Below are 24364 nucleotides of genomic sequence, written 5' to 3' on the forward strand. Positions count from 1 at the left end.
TTAATTTTTTTAAAAAGGTGCGATTAATTAGTTAATTTTTTTTAATCGATTGACAGCACTAGTATATATATATATATATATATATATATATATATATATATATATATATATATATATATATATATATATTTGTTGTACTCTCCTTTTCACTGCACCCTAAGTTTACCCACCTATGATGACTTCCACTATTAAAAAAACAGAAAATGTGAAAAAAGTGCATTTTTTACAACTTTAGTATCTGTTATTCACTGCATAAGCAAATTCTTCAAAGTACACCGACGAAGGTACACTCGTCCTCTCTCTCTTTGTGTGGTAAACAAACATAGCCATGAAAGTCGTTACCATAATACATGAAGACAGAATTGACATTTTTGGGTGAATTATATCTTATAAATACAGTAAGCCGAGTCTTGGAAAAAACAAGCTCAATATCACGAGTCATATTGTTTACATCAGTGATGCACTTTGACACATTTTTCAGCATTATATTGTCTCTCTCCTATTTAAAACTAGCAATTTTGCTCAGTTTGTTTCATTTGGAAAATGTAAATGCTTTGAATGCTCTGAAAAGATGGGTGTCTAGCCACATCCAAGCAAACTCTGCTATAGCTCAGCTAAAATATTAATGCACCATCAACCAAAGATCAAAAACAAGATGCAATGTCATAATATCCGACCACAAAAAGGACAGAGTGGTTAAGCAGGCCCTGTTTTTTTCACATCAGAGTCGCAGTGTTGCTCATTAGAGTTCAGACAGGCATCGGAAATGCAGTCTTCTTCAAGCAGATCTTCAGTTTTGTGACATGGAGAAATTCTGGAGCTGTTTCGATTGCTTTCTACATTTGTGAGTAGTCTTTGGATTTAAATGATATTGTGTAAATTATTTCACATAAACAAAAAGAAAAAATAAATCTGTAATGGTAAGCACACTGCAAACATGTACTGTGTAAAAACACAATAGCCAATGCCTGCATCCGCACTGCACGCATACTGTATCTGTATTGCGAAAGGAGTATGTGTGAAACAGGCACTAGGTAGGCATAAGCAAATACATTGCTTGCTCTCTTAGGAAAGAAAAAAAGCTTATTAGAGGTTGTTTACCTTTATCTAGTTTACTTTTTCTTTCCTCTCACTGACTATGTTTTCATGGACATAAGTAATCAAATTATTTACCTTAATCTGAATAAGACAGTAATATGATTGTGTTTGCATGAGTTGCTTTTTGAATGCCTTTTAAGATCCTAAACTTCTCTGACCACATTTCTAGAACTGCTCGATCGTGCAGATTCGCACTCTATAACATCAGAAAGATCCGACCCTTCTTATCTGAACATGCAACTCCTTGTTCAAGCTCTTGTTCACTCCAAACTGGATTACTGCAACTCTCTACTAGCTGGGCTCCCAGCTAACTCTATCAAGCCTCTTCAGCTGCTCCATAACGCAGCAGCACGAGTGGTCTTCAATGAACCTAATTGAGCACATGTCACTCCGCTGCTCATCCGTTTGCACTGGCTGCCAGTGGCTGCTCGCATCAAATTCAAAGCTCTGATGTTTGCCTACAAAGCGACTTCTGGCTTTGCTCCTTCTTATCTGCTCTCACTTCTGCAGATCTATGTGCCCTCCGGAAACTTGCGTTCTGTGAATGAACGTCGCCTCGTGGTTCCATCCCAAAGAGGGAAGAAATCACTTTCGCGGACGCTCACGTTCAATCTGCCCAGTTGGTGGAATGAACTCCCTAACTGCATCAGAACGGCAGTCACTCGCTGTTTTCAAGAAATGACTAAAAACTCAACTATTTAGTCTCCACCTCACTTCCTAATCTGCAATTGCCTCTCTGGATATACCACTAACTGTACTCAAAAAAAAAAAAAAAAAAAAAAAACTAAAATTTTACTAAAAAATAACAAAAAAAATTACTAAATTACTAAAAAAATTACTAATAATTTCCCTCTTAGACTTTACAGACCTGAAACTTGCCTATAGCACTTATTCATTGTTGCTTTTATAGTTGTGTAAATTGCTTCCTTGTCCTCATTTGTAAGTCGCTTTGGATAAAAGCGTCTGCTAAATGACTAAATGTAAATGTAAATGTAAGATCCTGTTTTACTTGTTATGGCACTATCTACATTTCCTCTGGAGTTTCATGTACTTTTGGGTGTTTTGTTTTTAATTTGTCGACTTTAACAGCAGTTTGGCATTTTCGCTTTGATTCAGTAACATTTCATGCATGCCCTCCTTGATAAGCGAGATAATGGATGCGAGGAACTGTTGGAAGAGTGTTGTTTTAATGGGATTTGATACCACAAGCCATATGCGAAAAACACCCCTGCATTTTGCAGGTGCAGCTGTCTGTGATCCTTTACAGTGATCCTGTGATCCTTTACTGACTTGGTGGGTGCAGAAAATTGTGTCAAACAGCCGTTTGTGTATAAACTATCCTGTCAAAAGATGCGGCAAAAGTCCCATATGACAAAAAAGTCCTATGTGATAAAATCGCTATCCTGCACATGTCTTAATTCGATTTCTGTTTAGTTCAATTATGACCTCAATCAGATTAAATTAATCAAAATTGGTTGAGTTTGTAATAATAATAATTGTTCCTAAACAACTAAAGCAATCATCTAAATTTGTCTGCTGTGCTTTGAGATGGCACTGATGCAGATAGGTGGGTGTGTTGATTCCCAAAGCATGTTAAAATAGCTTAAATGAGATTATTGCACTCTGCTTAGGCGCAAGCATGTATACAGTCAGTATCTCAACAATATTTATTGATCTTTGTTGGGCAGCCAACCCTATGGCCCCCTCACATGCCAGGACGTGTGTGCTCAGTCACCTTTTGCCCTCCACTTACTAAGCAACTGCATATGCAGAATATGCCAAATGCATGCATAGTGAAAGTGTTTTGATGCAGGAGAGGGTTATAGGTCAGACCCCCAGTGTGCCCTCCTGCAGTCCACCAGTAGAATTACAGCATGTAAACCAGAGGATTATCACAGACGGCAGCGTTTAGACTCTCCATGCCTCGGCGGATCAGCACATTCCCATGTTCCAGCTCCAGACGGATTAACACAACCCGGCGAGTCTATAGCGTTCTCACCTCAAAGCCTGGACTTGCCAGTTGTTTCCCTCACCCTCTTTCTCACTCTCTAGCTCCTTTTTCCAGCTTTCTCCCATGTCTCTGACTTTGATCACCACAGGCTCCTCTGCTGCCTGCTGGTAATTACCAGGTGCTGATGAAGCCGTCAGAACAGGGGAAAAAAGAGTGTGTCACAGGTGCTGGGTTTACTTTACTAAAGGTCAAGCAAAGGTGTGAATACTTCAAGAAAGAACAAAAAAAAAAAAAAAGAATACTGTGGGGTTAGTTCTGACTCTGAAACTTGAACGTCAAAGGTGTCTTATGTCAGAAGGATTCATAAAAGAGAAGCATGGCTGTTTGCGTAACTATTCTTCAATGTAATGCCCAAGGCTATAGTCTGTGCTGGACAAAAAGCAGGAATTATGTGTCCTTCGTATACAGCGTGGCTGTAGTGCACATTGTCTGAGATGAGCATGCTTTATTTTCTGAATCTAAAGTTCATTCTTTTTTGGGGGCGCTGTAGTTATATTTTAGCTATGCGCTATTGCTAATTTGAAAAGAGTAATTAAGGGCTATGATAAGGCAGTTATTCCAAATGCCAGATAAGAATGTGTGTATGCATGCGACCTATAGGCACATTCTGAAAATGTACCTCTACATATATTTCTGGAGACTGTGAAATACATCCTAAGGCCTATGTTTTTTTTTTTTTTTTTTTTTTTTTAATCCACGAGTGGCCGCAGTGTATGGTTTTTGAGATCTCAAATTTCTTTGGCGAGTGCCATTCATGCTTGTTGTTTCCATGTAAATCCACCAGAGGCTGCTGTTGACTGACTGTTTGACTGACTGAATGACTACTGACTGACTGATCAACTGACCCACCCTCCTTCTTCCCTAAACCCAACCAATTTTATTGATTGACCTGCCCATCCACTTCTTCAAACCCAACCAACAATTTTCAGAATCAATTCAGTAAAAGAAATAATTTTTGTGGGATTTTTGTCTTACCTGCTTTCTGGAACTGTTTTTCACTGGACTTGAACCCTGTCCTCGTGGTAAACTTCGAGGATCTAAAGATCTCAGCATCTCAAGTCCGCCGATGTGCATGGCAAGCTAACGGGACAAACTGGTTACAGTGGAAAAGCTGTCCATACAGAGGAAAGAGACCACCAAGTATCATTCGTTTAAAAAATGAAATGCAGCTAAATGTACTTCTGGCAACATAATTCACGGTCTCTAGAAATTTTTCAGAAATTTTCAGAATGAGCCTATGTTGTATGTATGTATTCAAATGGTATATAAAAATGGTAAAGTTAGTAATTGAAGTGTTGATGGAAATAATGCATGCTAACCTTTAGCCATTTCATGAAAATTTTCAAAAAACAATTTACAAGCACTTGAAAGACTTTTTGTGCCTCATTGGGATGTCACTTGCAGAGCACAAGCTTCTGAAGGGAAGATAGTGGACTTAGGTAATGGGCCGCAGATCAAGTTATTGTTCTGTAAGCATACATCAGTACCAGTACTCCAAATCAATACTGATGTTGTCTTTTTTATATTGTTACAGTATTATACAAAGGACAAAAAGAAAATAATGAGAAAAATAATGACTATATTGTGAGTATACAAAGTGAAGTAAAGTGGTGCACAGATGAACAAATCATGAACGGGTGTTATCTGCAGCTCACTGATACCAAAGAGCAGTAGATGGTGTTGAGCATTGTTCACAGCAACTGCAGGGCCACCGTGCAGCAAATCACCAGCAGTTACAACAGTGGTCACCGTGCATTGTGTCACACTACATGATTCATCGCAGACTTCTGTGTAAATGCCTATGTAGTCAATCAACTGTCTAAGTCATGCTAACCGGAAACCATCACCAACAGTGAATGACATTGTGAAACTGGCTCAAGATCAAAACTGAACCATTGATGAATGAAGGAAAGACTGAGGAATCAGTGTACCTGGTGCATCACTTCAATAGACATGTGTGAATAAGCTGTAAAGTTTTGCTGAATTCTTTTAAAATAGCCAGTTTTTTGGGGTGTGTGTGTGTGTGTGTGTGTGTTTCCCCTTCATATGATAAAAGTCAATAAGGACTTGACCTGGCAAGCTTCAAAAAGGAATTTAAAGTGGTTCCATAAAACATGGCTCAATAACTCATACAGCTTTGAGACAGCCTGAGGGGCAGTAAATAAAGGCTGATGAAATTATTTTAATTTTGGCTGAACTATTCCTTTGAAGCAAATAAATATGTTATCATTACATTCACAGTTGTAAGTAGCTTGCAATGCATTATTGCTGAAAAGATCCAAAAAAAATTCATCAATAAATCCGTCAGTCAATCAGTCAATCAATCAATCACACTATGGAACAGTAATCCCTGTTGTAGGCTAATAACAGCGCATCTTAGTATCAGGGTCAGTGCTCTTTCAAGGTGCTTCCCCAGCGAGAGATGGAGCATCACGCCACAGCTAGAGAACAAAATCGCAAAACGGCATTCCTCTGTGAAAAAGCACTTAACAATCCACAGCCTGAAATATTCAACAGGGCCACATCATTATCCGCTGGCAGGAAGCGGAGGCTACATCATACAGGCTTTATGATGTGGGCTAATCCCATATACAGAACGCTTCCTCATGACTGAATCAGTGCATCCCTGAAGCCCACCGCCTCCGGCCTCACGCAGCAGATCAAGAGCGGATGGAGGGATCTGGGGTTAGGATCCCACAAGTCTCTTTGAACTTTCATCACAATGCTGTTTTTAGGGCTGCATCAACATGTTACACTTTTTTTCTATAATCTGGGGCAAAAAAAAAAAAAAATTAAAAAAGAAAAAAAAGGACAGCTTTGCAACTTGTTTTTTTTTTTTTTTCTTTGATAAGCCTTTTTATGCATGTTACATAATATGGGATCTTTTTATATATACTGTATACTTTCACCCCTTAATCTGCACGTTTCCACCCATGGCACCATTGCAGGAGTAACAATTTATGTTCACTGCTGTAGCAACTAGAGATTTACAATGTCTGCATGTCTGCAACAGCAAAAAAAAAAAAAAAAAAAAAAAAGAGTATATAAAAATGTTGTAGGATGTAGCAGAGAGAGTTTCTATCCAAAGACTCCCGAAATCTGAGCCACTGACACAATTAGCTGTTTCCATCCACCTATTTAAGGCACAGTTTGGAATATAGCATTAGAAATGCTTAATAAAACACCAAGATGAAGACAAACTGCTAATAAAAACATGTGCACAACTAAGTAGTATAAACTTTTAGTCCAATAGAAGAAAGGGTGCGAAAACTAGAAGGAAGATGGAAACACATTTACTGAATAAATTCCAGCATTTACATAAAGAAAAGCATGTGATTTTGTTAATTAATGGAATAACCAGTGGACGGACCACATTGTAAAAATGTTGAAACATCTGAAATGTTGTTTTAGTCATTGTAAATTGCCTTAGCTAAAACCTGTCGTCACAGTGGTTCAGTATTATTACCTCCCAGTCCTATTATTACCTCTCTCCCAAACTGTCTTGAGCAGCTTTCGTTGTTCATTGTTCTTAGACTTCATCATCTAAAGCGTAAATAGTTTGTAATATAAGAATCCCAGATTTAGTATATTTTTGTTGTAAGTACAAAGTAGTTTCACAGTAGTTAATTGTCCAAATGGTCCCACCCTTCACAATAAAATTTAATTAGTTATCATGAATTAACAACTAACACTTCTATGCAATTAGTTAAGCATTGTTATTGCTGACCATTGAATTTACTAGTAGATTTTTTAAGATCAATATGTGTGTTTTTTACACTATTTAATGCAGTATGACATAAGTGAGAATCCTTTTACTTACATAAACAAAGATTAATATATGCTATAAAATTGATTTTTCATTGGTGTTTCCTCTAACATATTGCATATTAACTATTGTTTTCAAATAAAACCATATTGTTGTTTTGCTGAATAAATGTTGCAGTTTATGTCGGCTAGCAAATCAAGGCAAAAACAGGAGCAGCTTGACTAGTGTAACTTCATTCTGTTATAAATGAGATTGTTTTTAACTGTAATAACTTCATTATAATATTAAAAGATATAAACCGCATTAGGTAATTTAAAGCCATGTTTTCTAGCTATTATATATATATATATATATATATATATATATATATATATATATATATATATATATATATATATATATATATATATATATAAAATAAATAAGGAAAATATCATGGTAAATTTAATGGAGTAAAGTTTGGTATATTTACCTTCAGCCCACTGAATCAAGTTTGGTTTTGGTCCTCTTCTGGAAAGCAGCAACTCATTTGCATTTAAAGGGATACACACAAAAACTGCTTGTCTCCCAGGCATATTTTCAATTGAAACTTCACAAGTACATTCTGACTCTAGAGATTTAATTTATATTTTATGAAAAGGGCCATAATATGTTCTCTTTACACTGCTTTATATGTAATTCAGAGGGCTATTTGCAGTCGTTCTTGACGTCTTCTGTTTGTTTGTCTGTCTCTCTCTCTTGCTCGCTCTTCCTGGGAGGCATGTTGTTGGAGAAGGTTGAGTCAGTCCACACTCTGTCAATGTCTTAATAGGATGAGGAGGAAGTATTTCACAGTTGCCCTAGATATTGCTGAAGGGGATGATAGTCTGTAGCCAGCTCTAATTTTTAACGCAGCGGTAAGAAAGGAAGTACACTTCATTAATGGTGCTTGCTTTTGTCAAGAGAGAAGTCATTTCAGATCTGTGGTGATTTAGACATCATATGGATGCAAATCAAATATAAATTTCAGTTTATATGCAAATGCATATATATAGGCTACAGGCAGAATTTATTTTGTGTCATTTTGCTGTTTGTTTGCTTTTATTCTCTTTATAATATTGACTGAATTCAGATTTTTAAACATTATTATTATTATTATTTTATTATCATTATTATTATTATTATTGTTGTTGTAGTAATAATAATAATAATAATAATAATAAGGATAATAATAATAATTCTTCTTCTTATTATTATTATTATTATTATTATTAATATTTTTATTATTTTTTAAAGTTTTTATTTGTATTTATTGAAATAATTTCTTGTCTTGGCTAAAATACTTTGATATGCATTTTTAATGTTTCTAGTTTTTCTACTACACTGTAAAAAGTATATCTGTTAATTAAAGATTTGTGGTGCATGGTGGACTGAAGAAGATTTTTGCAAAAATGCTGCAAACAATGAATATATGTTTATATATTAAATACAAACATTAATGGTTTGAAACAGCAAAACTGTTTCAAACAATTTAAATATGTTTATATATTAAATACAAACAAATAAAGTAAAGTAGTGTTTAACTTAATCTGTTTTCTTAAATTCAACCCAAAAAAAATGTTTACAACCACTTAACAAAAAATTGTAAACAAATAAAGTAAATGAAGTAGTGTTTAACTTAATCTGTTTTCTTAAATTCAACCCAAAAAAAATGTTTACAACCACTTAACAAAAATTTTAAAACCAAGGATTCATCTTTGAATATTTTTTTTTTCAGTGTTTTCTGTTTATTTACAGATGTTAATTGCATTATGGAAGTTTTATTTCTGCTCTGGTGACTTTTGATGTTGAAAACTCTACAGTTTCAAAAGTGACGTTCGTTGACATTTCAGTAGTTTGAGACAAGTTGTTTAAGATATAATACAGAGAGATTTGTCAATTAAAATAACAGAAAAGCACTGGCAGTTTGTTACCATGCTTTGTACCGTAATTTACAACACAAACACTATATAAAAATATTTTTAAAATATCATTTTTAACTATTAAAGATAAATTTTCTAAATTTTCAACATAAAAACGTTTTGGAGGAAAGATCAAGATCAATCATTAAATAAAATAATAATAAAACATCAATCATCAAATACAAATACAAATACAAATATTTGTTACAGTGTATTAATTCAATTATTATGTTGTTGGTATTATAATTATTATACATTTTATCATCATCATCATTATTATTATTATTTTATTTATTATTGAAATGTATTTATTTATTTTATTTATTTATTTAATTTTCTTTGTGGGGCTGCAAGGTGGTGCAGTGGGTAGCACATTCGCCTCACAGCAAGAAGGTTGCTGGTTCAAGCCTCAGTTGGGTCAGTTGGCGTTTCTGTGTGGAGTTTGCATGTTCTCCTGGTAATGGTGTGGGTTTTCTCCTGGTGCTCCGGTTTCCTCCACAGTCCAAAGACTTGAGCTATATGTGAATTGGGTAGGCTAAATTTTCCATAGTGTATGTGTGGGAATGAGTGTGTATGGATGTTTCCCAGTGATGGGTTGCATCTGCTGTGTAAAACATATGCTGGATAAGTTGGCAGTTCATTAAGCTGTGGCGACTCCAGATTAATAAAGGGACTAAGCCGAAAAGAAAATGAATGCATGGATTTTCATTGTGTTTTTTTATTGTATAAATGCATTTGAATTTAAACTGAATCTTTATAAAAATTATAGATTATTTTATTTTGGCTAAATACTTTAATGCATGATATAATAATATAGGTTAATGCAAATGTTATGTATGCAGCTGTTACCTCATAATATACTGTATTTACTTACAGTTTGACACATTGTGTATTAAAACAACACACTTTCTGATCTGGGCTGCTATGAACAATAATGAATCTTAAAAATAATAAATGCATACCTTCCCCTTTGTTATATAAACTTTTATAAAATTCAATTTCAACAACATTTTTGAATAATGGTAATGCTGTAAGCTATGGTCTTTTTGGAAACTTCAAAAAACTAATTAGTGGACACAGTGCATATTTTTAGATGATGAATCTTTGACTGTGTGGTTGTACTCAAAACGTGCTCACAAGTTTTCAATCTCAATTTATAATTGTTTTTAATCTTTTGTGTAAACTAATTGACTTTGTTCAAAAAGCTTTATTAAAATGGCACACATTCACCTTTCTGAAGCTCTGCGCTGCGTCTGAAGATTAAACATTAAATAGATTGGCTTTAGTCCAAAGTTAACAGTCAAATTCATTATTGTTTATCCAATAATTATTTCAAATGAATATTTCATTTTTCTGATAACTATGTTTACAAAGCTCTTTTAATCGGAAACACATACTCATTTGTGTTTTATTTTTTTTTATAATTATTCTTTTTATTTTACTCTGTAATTATTTTATGAATGTGTTTTTCAGTTGGAAATTACTTATAGTACTTTTACTTGCCATATTTTCATTTTAATTCATCTAAGGTTAAACACAATAACCTCTGCTATAACCATATCCTACTTCAATTAACAAAAAAGAGTCTGTCTGTTGTAGAAAAACAGTAGTTATAATTCCTGTTACCCAAATTACAACAAGAAAAAAAATAATATTTATTTATTTATTTATTTATTTATTTATTTATTTATTTATTTATTTATTTATTTATTCATTTATTTATTTATTTGTTTGTTTGTTTGTTTATTTGTTAATGTGAATACTTTTTAACATATTTTTGAATCGTTGGTGGATAAATTGGAACAATCCAAAAATTAGACCTTTTTAAAGATTGGCATAACATCGGTTTATTTTAATGTTTAATTTTATTATTATTGTTATTATTAGTAATAGTAGTAGTAGTGGCGCAGTAGGTAATGCTGTTGCCTCACAGCAAGAAGGTCGCTGGGTTGCTGGTTCAATCCACGGCTAAGTTGGCGTCACTGTGTGGAGTTTGTGTGGAGATTGGTCTCCCTGCATTCGTGTGGGTTTCCTCCAGGTGCTCCGCTTTCCCCCACAGTCCAAAGACATGCGGTACAGGTGAATTGGGTAGGCTGAATTGTCCATAGTGTATGAGTGTGTGTGAATGAGTGTTTGTGGATATTTCCCAGAGACGGGTTGGGGCTGGAAGGGCATCTGCTGCGTAAAAACGTGCTGGATAAGTTGGCGGTTCATTAAGCTGTGGCGACCCCAGATTAATAAAGGGACTAAGCTGACAAGAAAATGAATGAATACAGCACAGGCTGCATTATTCCAATCACTAAAAGTGTGCCTTAACGTATTAAAACAGCTCATTGAAAGATCAATTTCTAAACCTCTTTTTCCATGGCACCGATTCAGTAAGCTGATGGAAGCATTCCTCAGAGATTTTACTTCATGCAGACCTTGATTGTATCGAGTGGTTATTTGAGTTACCTTTGTTTTTATCATTAATCATCAATTTGATGGTCAGTCATCTCTGATCTCTGGCTTCAACAAGACATTTTCACCTACAGAACTGCTGCTCACTAGATATTTTCTCCTTTTCTGGCCTTTCTCTGTAACCCCTAGAGATGATTATGAGAAAATCATAGTAAATCAGCAGCCTCTGAAATACTCAGAAGAGCTTGTCAACAACAATGCTGAATCTTAAGTCACTTAAACACCCTTTAATTTCCTATTCCATGATTGGTTATTAACCCCAGATTTGATATTTGTATTTAAAAAGTTTTACAGGTGTACCTAATAATGTGGCCAGTGAGGGATACCCTATTGGTTTAATGAAACTGTGAATTTACAAATGGTATTTGATATCTGCCAAAACAACAACAGCAAAAACAGTTACTAAACCTTAACTATAATAAAACTATGGTTTATTTTCAAACAGTTGGATATTTTTAAATTAGTAGTTTATTAAGCTAAGGTTTGTTAGTGAGAATTGTACCTTAAATTAAAGTTTCAAGAGTTCACACTTAGCTGATGATTTATCATAAGCACATTTGGCATGCTGTCCTAGGAGAGAGCCCTGCGCTACAGGGATCCGAGAGCCCAGGGCTCTCTCCCATTCGCAGAGTAAGAGGGGGGATTGAGATAAGGGAGATCTCTAAAACTAAAGCTGAAGTGGCTAAGGTAAAATTCTTTAAGAAAGAAAGATACTGATGCTGGGAGCTAGACAAAATGCCTATTTTGCGGACATGGGGAGAACATATCAACTCCGCACAGAAACACCTACCAGCCCGGCTAGAACCAGAGCCAGCGATGTTCTTGCTGTGGGGCAATAGTGCTAACCACTGGGCCACCGTGCCGTCCAAATTATGAGAAAAAACAAGGAGAAGGGGGTTTCTTCCAGACGAAGATAAATGTGGAATGAAGACACATTTTTTTTAGTAACTTATAAATCATGAATGAAGGATCATGATTAGTTATGTGATCCTCTCGAAATTAGTTTATAAATATACTTAATTTAAGATACAATTAAATATAAAAAAATATATAAAACACTTGTTGTAGTCGGTGTAGTGGTTAGTGCGTCGACACTTGCCATCCAGTGCTGACACTGTACTCAGTTCGATACCACCTTGCGGCCCTATCTTTCCCCTCTCTTTACTCCCCATGCTATGTTGTCAATTATCTCTACTTTCCAATCCAATAAAATGTGAAAACCCTGAAAAAATTATAATAAAAAAATAATAAAAGACTTGTTGTACAGTACAACATGGTAACCAATTTAGGCATTACTAATGTTACCAATGGATACAATGTTTTTCGGTGTTTCTTTGGGGTGGTTAAGGGGAAATAGAGCATTGTGTAGGTGCCACGTGTCATTAAAAGTGATTAGTTGGCTTGTAATCATAAGAAAATCAATTTAAGTGCTATTTATCACCAACATGTTTATATAGTGCTATATAGCACCTTAACCCCACAACAAAAAAATGCTGGAGAACCTTTATAGATTCTGCTTAGCACTTAAATAGTTTCTTCTACGAATATGAAAGAACCTTTTTTTTTTTTTTTGAAGGAAACTTTTTTCAGTGTAAGGCTGCAGAATAATGTATGTGTAAATGTTCGAGACCAAGCTCAACATTTTCAATCCATTTAAGTGTGCTTATTCTTCCATTCACACAGAATCTGTCTGGCTAGACTGATGTTTGATGTACAGCCTGGAGCTTCGTTCTCCTTTCAGCAGTCCCAGGTGTGCTGTGTCACAACCCAGCCTTAATTCTGCTTTAGTTTTAGCAGACACAGAGAGAAAAAACTGCCTTATTGAACATTTGTACATGTCTTGTACTTCATTTCCATGGGGGCGATTGCGGTGCACCTCAGTGTGGTTTCTCTTCAAACAAACAGAATAGACTGGAAACCCTGAAGAGAGTTTGTCTGAGCAGAAACTTTTTCTCTCATTAGACAAGCTCATTATGAGACATTGATGTGTGTTTGTGAGTGAATCAGTCTAAACTGTTGAAAGGAAGCAACAGACCACCTGCGGTTCAGATGTCAGCTGTGGTAAAGCTGTGGAGGCATCTGCTAGTATCAGCCTGATAATGCACTCCACTGCTTGCTAGTGAGCATGTTAAAACAAATATCAGATTTTGGTACAAGATTTGCAATGCACGAAAAATGTATGCATGTAAAATCTGATTATGGTTAAGTTTATGAAAAACTTTTACATGTATAGCGAAGTTAAATGTATTTAAATGTTTTATATATTGTGATTTATATATTAACAAAATCTAAAAAGTAGTTTGTTTAAATATGTTTTTGTATTAGTGGTGTGCTGTTATCGGTGTTAACGTTAACGAAAGACTCTTATCCGTTAATCTATTCTCAAAGTTGGGTTGGGAGCTGGGTCTTTTCTATGCAATTTATTTTCATTATCATAGTAGAACAGTTTCTCAAGCAGTTTGTTATGTATTTTGGAAACAGGAGATGAGCCCCTGGTCTAAAGTGCTAACTGGCTTGTGAAACCCTTTCTCAAAGACTTGCATTTATCCACTATTTAGGTAGCACACATATTCTGAATGCCTTTGGCAGAATTCGAATGCACCATTTTAAACTCGATTAATCTAGATTAATTCCAAGATTACAGTGAGATTAATATAAATTTAAAAAATCAATAAATGAATCTATGCCCATCTATTATTTGTATGCATATTTATATTCATGTACTACTCAAACATAAAACATATGTTTATATCCACAAGATGTATATATGATTTTGCTTACATATTTACAAATAAAATGAACATTAAGTATAACATTATTAATATAACACATTATTAATAAAACACAAGTTATATACAGTATTACAAGCAAATATACAAGCATTTGTGTACACTGTAAAAAGTAACTTTACTTTAAAAAGTTTACTTTACTGATTACCTCACATTTAGGAAGCAAATAATTCACCAACCTGGATTAACTCATTCACTCATTCATTTTCTTTTTGGCTTAGTCCCTTTATTAATCCAGCGTCGCCACAGCAGAATGAACCGCAAACTTAACCAGCATATCTTTTACACAGCAGATGGTCTTCCAGGTGCAACCCATCTCTGGGAAACATCCATACACACTCATTCACACGCATACACAACGGACAATTTAGCCTACCCAATTCACCTGTACCGCATGTTTTTGGACTGTGGGGGAAACTGGAGCACCCAGAGCAAACCCACCTGAACACAGGGAGAACATGCAAACTCCACACAGAAACGCCAACTGATCCAGCCAAGGCTCAAACCAGCGACCTTCTTGCTGTAAGGCAACAGCACTACATACAGCGCCACCATGTCACCACTTTGAGCTACTATTACTAACTATTACTTTTTGTAGGTAACTTGTTTGCCTTAACTTGTTTATTGCTTGCTAAACAACACAAGTACTGATTACTCAATATGATGTGTTCAATTAACTTACAAATTGTAGTTATGCTTAGTACACCTTACTTGCAGCAAAGCAGAATTCTCAACTAGCCTGCTAGTTCAAATTACTAGACAAAGCATAAAAACTCGTTGCCAACTTTGAGTAAATACAACTAACTACAGTATTACTTTGTTTATTGGTTACTAGACAACACACTTACTAGAGTACTGGTAACTCAATCTGACTTAAATTTCTTTTGAACTGAAAACCTGACACTTGACATACACTACCGGTCAAAAGTTTTTGGTCAATTTGATTTTTTAAGAAAATTATTATGAGCATTTTTAAAGGTAAAAAAAAAAAATTAATTGTTAAATATTTATATAATGAAGCTAAAAATGAATCTTTAAAATCACTGAAATAAATTAATGAATAAAATAAAAGCTACTTTTGAACAGTTGTTTTATAGTGGAATTTCAGTCCAGAATTTTACAATTTGTACTGTATTTTTGATGAAATTATTGCCACCTTGGTAAGCAGGATAAGCTATTTTAAAACATTTCAATATCTTACTGACCCCAATTTTGTTTTACCGGTAGTATATGATAATTCAATAATTAATATAGCTAATAAATATTAATAATGTAAACATTATAATCAAAACAGATTTTTTTTGTTCTGTGTGAATATTCATTTTACCTTGCAAATTGCATATATGTAAAAAAATAAATAAATAAATGAATAAATAAAAAAATGCTATGTCGTTGTAACCCAAACTTTGTTGGGTTAAAGAGCACAAGTTAATTGTATAATTGAAATAATGAACCCCACATTGGAGTAATTCAGCATTAAAAACAAAATAAATAAATAAGTTAAAATGAACAAAAAAGTTCATACTTACATTTATAGCTGCAAATGTATATCAGAGCATTCGTTATTGATGGTGTCCGCTATAACCTTGTACTATAATATTACTTCACATTGCTATTTAAAGGACTTTGGCCTTAATTGTAAGTTTGCTGCAAAATTAAAGCCCACTCATCAATATTTGACACCACAGTCACATGTAAGCCGGAATATTGAAGTGATTCTGAAATATGCATGCCGAAATACTCAAGATGACTTTGATTTAAAGCGACTGTTTTGATGTGACATGTCTGTGGTTAAATTAACTCATACGGCCAGTCATCGCTTAGCCATTTGCATGAAAGTTTTTGCTCCGCATCGTCAGCATTTTGTTTCTGTTGACTGAACCACAAACTACTTGCGAGTTACTGTTTACAAATTGCCTGAGGCAGAGCTCTATTGATATGACCCTGCCTGCAATATGTTAGTATAGTGATACGTCCCATAAGGTCCCAGTGGAGCGTCCTGGCGCGGGAGGACAAAACTGCTCAAATTAATTCCTAGACACAGTTGCTAATCCTGTGAACATGGCTGCAGCGAGGTGAAGAACTCAATACAACTGTAAGTTAGCATTGGCAATATGTTACGTTTTTGGATAGTATGTCTTTAAATTATAACATTAAAAACAACTTGCAGAAACAAAGATCTGGTTTCCATTGGCCCTGTCAGAACAGTTATTCAGATGTACACTTAGTGTATACAGTGCTCAACATATACCAGTACACCTCTCACACAAATCTCTTCTTAAAATTAATATTTATAACAATAAATATTTACTATATTGTATTTGTGCATATACATTAGATTAGTCAGTACTAAAACCAAATTTGGAGCAAATCTAACAAAATAAATTTAAAAAGCGGTTCAAAATTAGTACACCAAAATTTATGTTAGGGAAAAATATTAAATAAAAAACAACAAAAAGGGCAGTTCATTCCACTGTGGCGACCCCTGGCTTAATAAAAGGGACTAAGCCGACAAGAAAATAAATGAATAAATGAAAAATTAAAAAGAGCAGAAGAGAAAAAGAAAAACAAAAATTGCACAGAATTTTGTGGAAATTTAGTAGTTTTTTTTTTTTGTCTCATAATTTTGAGACAAAATTTCATGAATTTGTCTCATGGTTTTAAACCTATAATCCTTCTATCTCAAAAGATATTCAGTGACTAAAATATAATTGTTATATATTTTGTAAATATTCTGTATTGTTAAAGTGTTAATAAAAATATTCATTTTGCAATTTATACATTTTTCTATAATTAATATATATATATATATATATATATATATATATATATATATATATATATATATATATATATATATATATATATACACATATTATTATTATTATTTTTTTTTTATTTATTTATTTTTTTTTTTGGTCTGTTGCCTATATTAGATAGGATAGTAATCACAGGAAGCAAAGTGGGACGGAGAAAGGGGCAGGATCAGGAAATGTCCTCACCACTAGGCTTTTCCGTCGACCACTAACTAATCCATGTACATTTCTGTAAAATAAATAAAACTTAAGTAAAATCAAAATACAAATAGATTCCAAGATAAAATAAACATATGAAACAATAAAATTATGTGAAAACATTAGTGTATATATTTATTTTATTGCAGCTATAGTCGTAGATTAAATATTTAATATTTACATTTAGTGTACTAAAAAGGTAAATCTATTTATTAAATTAGTTGAATTAATCAAAACATAGTATATTTAAATTACAAAATGCAACAAAATGATTAAAACTTATAAATGTGTTTTAATGATTAAAAGTTATTTAAAAATCTGTTTCATATCAGTATATATTCAATCAAGCGTCAATATAATCAGTTCAAGACAGAATTAATAGCCCCTCTTAATTTCTTTTTTCCTTTTTTAAATATTTCCTAAATTATGTTGAACAGAGCAAGACAATTTTCATAGTATGTCTGATAATATTTAATATTTATAAGAGAAAGTCTAATTTGTATTTTTTTGAAAATTTTAAGGTTACAATTATCAGCCCTTTTAAGCTTTATTTCTTTCGATAGTCTACAGAACAAACCATCGGTATACAATTACTTCCCAAATTACCCTAACCTACCTAGTTAACCTAACTAACTCAGTTAAGCCTTTTCAATGTCACTTTAAGCTGTATAGAAGTGTCTTGAAAAACAGTCAAGTATTATTTACTGTCATCAAGGCAAAGATAAAATTCATCAGTTGTTAGACAGATAATAAAGTTATTAAAAATATGTTTAGAAATGTGTTTAAAAAAAAATCTTCTCTCTGTTAAACATAATTTGAGGGAAAAAAATGAACAGGGGGGCTAATAATTCTGACTTCAACTGTATATATTCCTTATTACTTATTCACTATTAACAATTAAACACACATTTGTTGCTTTTAAGTTAGCTTGCTAAAAACATTAAATGTAAACAATATACTCTCAAATTAAAAGCAAAAATCAAAAAATACCAAAATATACTGTATACTGCAGAGGCTCAACCCTATTCCTGGAGATCTACCTTCCTGTAGATTTCAGTGGCAACCCATATCAAACACATCTGCCTGTAATTGTCAAGTGGTGTTCAGGTCCTATTTAATTGGTTCAGGTGTGTTTGATCTGGGTTGGAGCTAAACTTTGCAAGAAGGTAGATCTTCAGGAATAGGTTTGAGCAGCCCTAATATAAACGCAAACAAACAAATCTGTTTTTAATTCTCTATTTATATATGTAAAATTGAGATCCTAATTTTGTTAATATTCATTCAGTCAAATATATACTAAAAGCTTATCGCTACCTTCACCTTGCTGTTAGTGGTCTTTGCTTTGACTGCACTACGGCAAAGTGTCCCATCATCTTCATCATCCTCATCCTGAGAGGTTATCAAAACTCTGGCATTACCAGCGGGTCACTCATACCCACGCGCCACCTTTAAAACTATCTGCCAACTCCGGCTCAGCGGCTGGAAGTGGCCGGAAATCACATCTGATCAAGGTGAACAGATCCACCCGCACACACACAAGAACAAAATGCAATGTGCAGCATAAAGCGAGGCCTTATGGCATGCTAATGGTGTCATTCTCTTGCCGGAGAGCCTGGAGAGGCCTGCTTGTTTCCATTCGGCAGTGGGAAATGAGCTCTTATCTGTCCCTCTGAAGATAAGAGGCAGACCTTTCTCTCTCTCTCTCAGCCCTTTTTGGCTTGGCTTTTTCCAGACTTGAAATTTACAGTACCGTCTCTCGAGATGAGGCTGCTCACCCCGACTGGTAGAGGATGACAAACATTGTGCGGCTGGTTTGAGATTCAGCATGCAAAACAAATTTTAGATGACAGAAGCAGTTCCTGTCATGCCATGGCCCCTGAAACACCCCTGCTGAAAATCTACGAACTAAAAAAACTAAAGAATGACAGTTGTGATTCAGCGAAGGTGAAAACTCTGATTCAAACGTCAAGAATCTGGCCTGTTGTGTTTCCCAGAAGTCAACATGATGAGCGATGAGGCCAGCGGTCGATGGATGTTGACAGTTAAGCTTCTTTTTATTTTGTATGTTTTATTATTTTTCTTTTTTTTTCAAAATGCTTTGATGCACAAATAATATCTAGCTAAACTAAATGTCTTCAGTGTTACTTTTTAATATTTTTTTATTGCTGAGTAAATAAATCTATACATTTATTTGACCTTTACTAATACACTATTACAATCTAAAACTATCTGCTCATATTTTAGAATACATAATCTAAATTTATTGCACAGTGAGGTAGTTATTTTCATCATCTACTAATATCAATGCTAAATAGTCTTGACAAATTATATATTGGTCATTAGATAATGTGTTGACTAATGTGACCTCATTGTAAAGTATTACCGTTACAATTAACAAAAACATTTTGGGCGACAGGGTGGCTCAGTGGTTGCCACCTCAAAGTAAGAAGGTTGCTGATTTGAGCCCTGGCTGGGTCATTTGGCATTTCTGTGTGGAGTTTACCTGTTCTCCCAGTGTTTGTGTGGGTTTCCTTAGTGTGTTCCATGCGCTATAGGTATTGGTGAATTGAAAAAACTATATTGGCTGTAGTGTATGAGTAAAATGAGAGTGTATGGATGTTTCCCAGTACTGGCTTGCAGCTGGAAGAGTATCCGCTGTGTGAAATGCTGGATAAGTCCATGGTTCATTCGGCTGTGGTGACCCCTGATGAATAAAGTGCCAAAGAAAAAGTCAACGAATGAGTCAACGAATGTGTGCCAGTCTATCACTGTAGATAAAACAATGTTTCTTTGACAGGGCATTAGTAACACAACTCAAACAAAACTCCAACTTTGCACAGAGACTATTAAGGATTTTGTGATGTGAACGTAAACAAATTTGTAAATCTAATCATTTTTTTTTTTCAGTGAAGAATGTATTAAAATCACAGTTTGACCTCTTTGAGACTGAAGTTGTTGGTAAAAATTCCTTAACCTTTAAGATTGCTCTGATTTGACCACTACCAGCCTGATGTGCTTCTCACCATTCCCAGAAGTCAACATGATGAGCGACAGACGAGTCCAGAGGTCGATGGATGTGTCGATGTTTGCTGACGCAGGCAGCGCCGGCGATTCAGCAATACGTGTGTTCCCACAGTGGATAATATTTTATCGATTAGACAAGGCTTGAAATTTCTCACAGGCATTTAGCATGGCTTGCTTGCTGTAAATATAGCTGTTTTGAGTTTATGCGGACGTGTTCAAGAAGACCTTTATCGGATTTTACAGATTTGGCCTCCATGGACAGTGTCGGAGCTTTCTATATATTGCGTTGTTTTGGAGTCAGATGATAATTACAGGTTTTCGACTCACATTTGCTCTGGATCTGCTTTCCAAGGCTGTACTTCAGACACAGTCTATTCCTCAGGATCAATATAGAGACTCTTAAAAGCACAGCAGTGTCCTTAACCAGAAAAACGCTCGTTTTAATTAATGGAGCTTTGTGAATCAATCAATCATACATCATAAAAAACATTCCACCTGCTCCAGCAGGATAGAAAATGGACTGATAATAAATGTTTAATGGATGAAAGGGAAGGTTGATTGTCTATTGAATTACGCCACTTTATAAATGCATCAGAGTTAAAGAGACGGGAACAGCATTTGTTCTCTTTATTTGCACTGTCTGTATGGAATGGCAAATTCTATAAGATCAAGACCAGACATGTCGTGTTATAGCTGCAAAGATGTCCATCTCAAGTGAATCACTTTATATAAAGCTTGAGTTTATGACCGTGAGTCAGGCTTGTATTTCCTCACCTTTAGTGACGGGCAGAGATCACTTTGAATTGTGCAGACGGGAAGTTGACACAATACTTGCCACATGTTGAATGTAAAGAGTCTGTCTGGTTGACTAGATTGAAATGTTAAGTCTAGTTCAACCCCTGAGGTGTCTTTACAATAACATTTAAGATGTCATAACATTTTAATAGAGATAAAAATTTAATAATAATAATAAATCCCATGAAGGGGATTTTTTATTTTAAATTATTATTATTATTATTATTATTATTATTATTATTATTATTATTATTATTATTATTATTATTATTATTATTATTATTATAAAGCTTTTGTGATTTACAGATTTAAATTACAATCACAATGTATACATCCTTTATATCACAGTTTATGTAAAATAATTTTTTTATTATTTATTTTTGAAAGGATGTAATTCTTGTAAGTTGGCTACAATAAAATAGGCACAGTAAATATATCAAATGTTATTGTATGTTGAAGTTTGGATATACAGTTATTGTTTTATTTAATTTAATGAAATACAATAATTGCAGTGCAGTATAACTAATCTTTATTTAATTTTATCAAAATGTTAATTAGGAAATAATATATTATATTTTTCCATCTTACTTCTTAATTCTATCTGAAGTCAGAATAAACCCCCTGAATTATTAGCCCCCTTGTTTATTTATTTCCTCAATTTCTGTTTAACAGAGAGCAGATTTTTTTCAACACATTTCTAAACACAATAGTTTTAACAACTCATTTCTAATAAATTATTTATTTTATCTTTGCCATGATGACAGTATATAATATTTGATAAGAACATTTTCAAGACACTTCTATGCAGCTTAAAGTGACATTTAAAGGCTTAACTAGGTTAATTAAGTTAATTTGGCAGGTTCGGGTAATAAGGCAAGTTAATGTATAACAATGGTTTGTTCTGTTGACTATCGGGAAAATATATAGCTTAAAGGGGCTAATAATATTAACCTTAAAATGTTATTATTATTTTAATTATTATTATTATTATTATTATTATTAAAAACTGCTTTTATTCTAGCCGAAATAAAACAAATAAGACTTTCTCCAGAAGAAAAATTATTATCAGACATACTGTAAAAATTTCCTTGATCTGTTAAACATAATTTGGGAAGTATTTAATAATTCTAGTTTCAACTGTATGTAATATACCATGCATAGTAGAGTATTTACCGTATTTAGATTCCTTATCAGCCTTTTTTTATTTTGTGTTGCCTTAAATGTAAGCTCCTTATTCAGAAAGTTTCAGAAGAGTGCATTTGGCTCTGAGTGTATTGAATTTCTGTGTTTATATTCTATCCCCATGACTACCTGATGAATTGATGATAAACCGGTAAGGGCAGAGCTCCTATGATAAGAATGAGTAAACAGTCTGAACGGTTTGCATACAAACCATTTTCCACTCAAAACTTTCGTCTAGATCTTTGATGCTGCTTGATATTCAGCAATATTGATTCTTGGGTTACCACCAAAGAAAACACACACACACACACACACACACACACACACACACACACACACACACACACACACACACACACACACATGTACCTTATCAAGCCCATTAATATTTCAGATGGTCAGATTACATAATGTTAGTTAGAAGGCTGGCTCAGACAGATTTGAAAAGAATAAACTTAAAATGGCTGCGTTTGTTTGGGGGGGGGAAGCTTGTGAAGTGGATAGTTATGTAAAAGCTGTCATCCTAGCCTCCATGGGATGGCATGTACTGTGTCTAATCCCAGTCTAAATATTATGCTAATGACTAGCCGGAGCTTGCGATAATACGACTCATAGTGAGCACCGTTATGTTGAGTTGATGTTTTTCAGAACTCTCTTGTTCATGAAGGTGAGCTTCATTTTCCTCCCATATCCAAAGTGCGAGTTTCTTTTGGTGCTTATGACTGCTTAAAGAGTGCTTTTTGTATTGCACGGACAGAGTGTGACATTTGCATTGGTACAAAGCTTGCCATTGGACTGTACTGCATGTGTGGCAGTTTACTATTCCACATGCATTTTGTATTCTGTCATAGAGCACTTTCATGAAAAACTTCAAAAACATCAAAGTCCTTTACATTCCGCCCTCCGAAACTCTTCGTATCGTGTTTTGATTGAGCTGGAAAATCATTTTCCAACAGTCTGTTGCAAGCGACCAGGAAATTTTGATCTCCATGGAGAGGATTTTTTTTCTATTCTTTTCTTTTTTTCACAGGTAGCTCAACGCACTTCAGGAAGTATTGCTTTCTTCTCGACGCTGTTGTTTTATTGGGCAAATAAATCAATAGTTGTTTTCTGTTGTTATCCGACTCGAGAGGAAAAATGAGCACAGTAGGGCAACGAATTGTTTGTTTATGCGGCGCACATTAGCTAAGTGTAATTAGAGTTTGGTGAACAGATTTGTGTTTGGTTATTAGAGCATAGCCTTAAATTACTCATCTAAATCATGATTGTTTGCTCCTTGCCGTGTTTCTATGCTAAAACTAGCTTGTTTTGTGTGTGTGTTCCTTACTGATGCTTGCTTAACATCTGAATATGAGGTATTAGGCAAATTTGGTGTATCATATTCTAATAGCAAGTCATTGTTCTTTTAAAATATTCAAAACTGCAGCAACTATTTCTTCATTATGCCTTTCTCAATAGTGTACAGGCTGTAAAAACAATGTGTGCATTAATTAGTGCCCATGAGTTGTAATACACAGTTGTTTTGTTTTTATTTATGTATTTAAATTGCATTGTGTGACTTTATCTCTGGTCTGATTACTTTTGACTTTGAAAATTTAAAATATGACTTTTAATGATATATTTAGTAGCTTAGAAAGTGTTGGGAATGTTACTTCCAAAAAAGTTATTAACTACTAATTATATTATTTATTTATGTATCTAAATTACTTTCAATTTTAAATTACATGACTCAATGCACTTAATATATTTTTAGCCTTCTTTAGTTGAAAAATATTATTCTTCAAAATATATCTGTACATCAAACAATATATTTACTCTGCTTCTATGAAATAATTTATCCAGAACTGTTGAATGGTTGTAAAGTATTTAAGGCAAGTACAACTTTACCTTACTTTCATTTATAAGTAGATAAGTAATTTAATTACAGTAACTAATTTGTAACTTATTACACCCAACACCTTTTAAAAAAGTTTACTGAAAACCTAATTAAAATGAACATAATCAGCATAGACAAGAAAGTGTTTCCTCATTCATTTATTTATTCACTTGTGTCCACTTTTCTGGGACCGGGTCGCGAGGGCAGCAGTCTCAGGAGAGAACCCCAAACATCCCTCTCCCCAGACACTTCCTCCAGCTTCTCCGGAGGGATCCCAAGATGTTCCCCGGCCAGCCAAGGTCATAGTCCCTCCAGCGTATCCTGGGTCTTTTAAGACATACGGTTGGAGATCAGACAATGCAACCAGGAAGTCCATCATTGAACTCCACCCTAGGGTGTCCAGGTGCCA

The 24364-nt window shown here is 34.2% G+C and overlaps 1 protein-coding gene across 17 annotated transcripts in view; it reads left to right on the forward strand.

Moving 5' to 3' along the window:
• Window positions 1-24364, forward strand: part of grid2 (glutamate receptor, ionotropic, delta 2) — a 704272-nt gene that overhangs the window by 480602 nt on the left and 199306 nt on the right. For 2 of the 17 annotated variants that reach the window (XM_087263214.1, XM_087263212.1), the window contains exon 1: window positions 22516-22746. In XM_087263214.1, the coding sequence (XP_087119340.1) occupies window positions 22717-22746 (30 nt within the window). In that variant the 5' untranslated portion in view covers window positions 22516-22716. 17 annotated transcript variants of the gene reach the window in all.

The sequence above is a fragment of the Danio rerio genome, chromosome 8 (assembly GCF_052040795.2).
Source record: "Danio rerio strain M-AB ecotype USA chromosome 8, GRCz13ab, whole genome shotgun sequence".
Classification (NCBI taxonomy): Eukaryota; Metazoa; Chordata; class Actinopteri; order Cypriniformes; family Danionidae; genus Danio; species Danio rerio.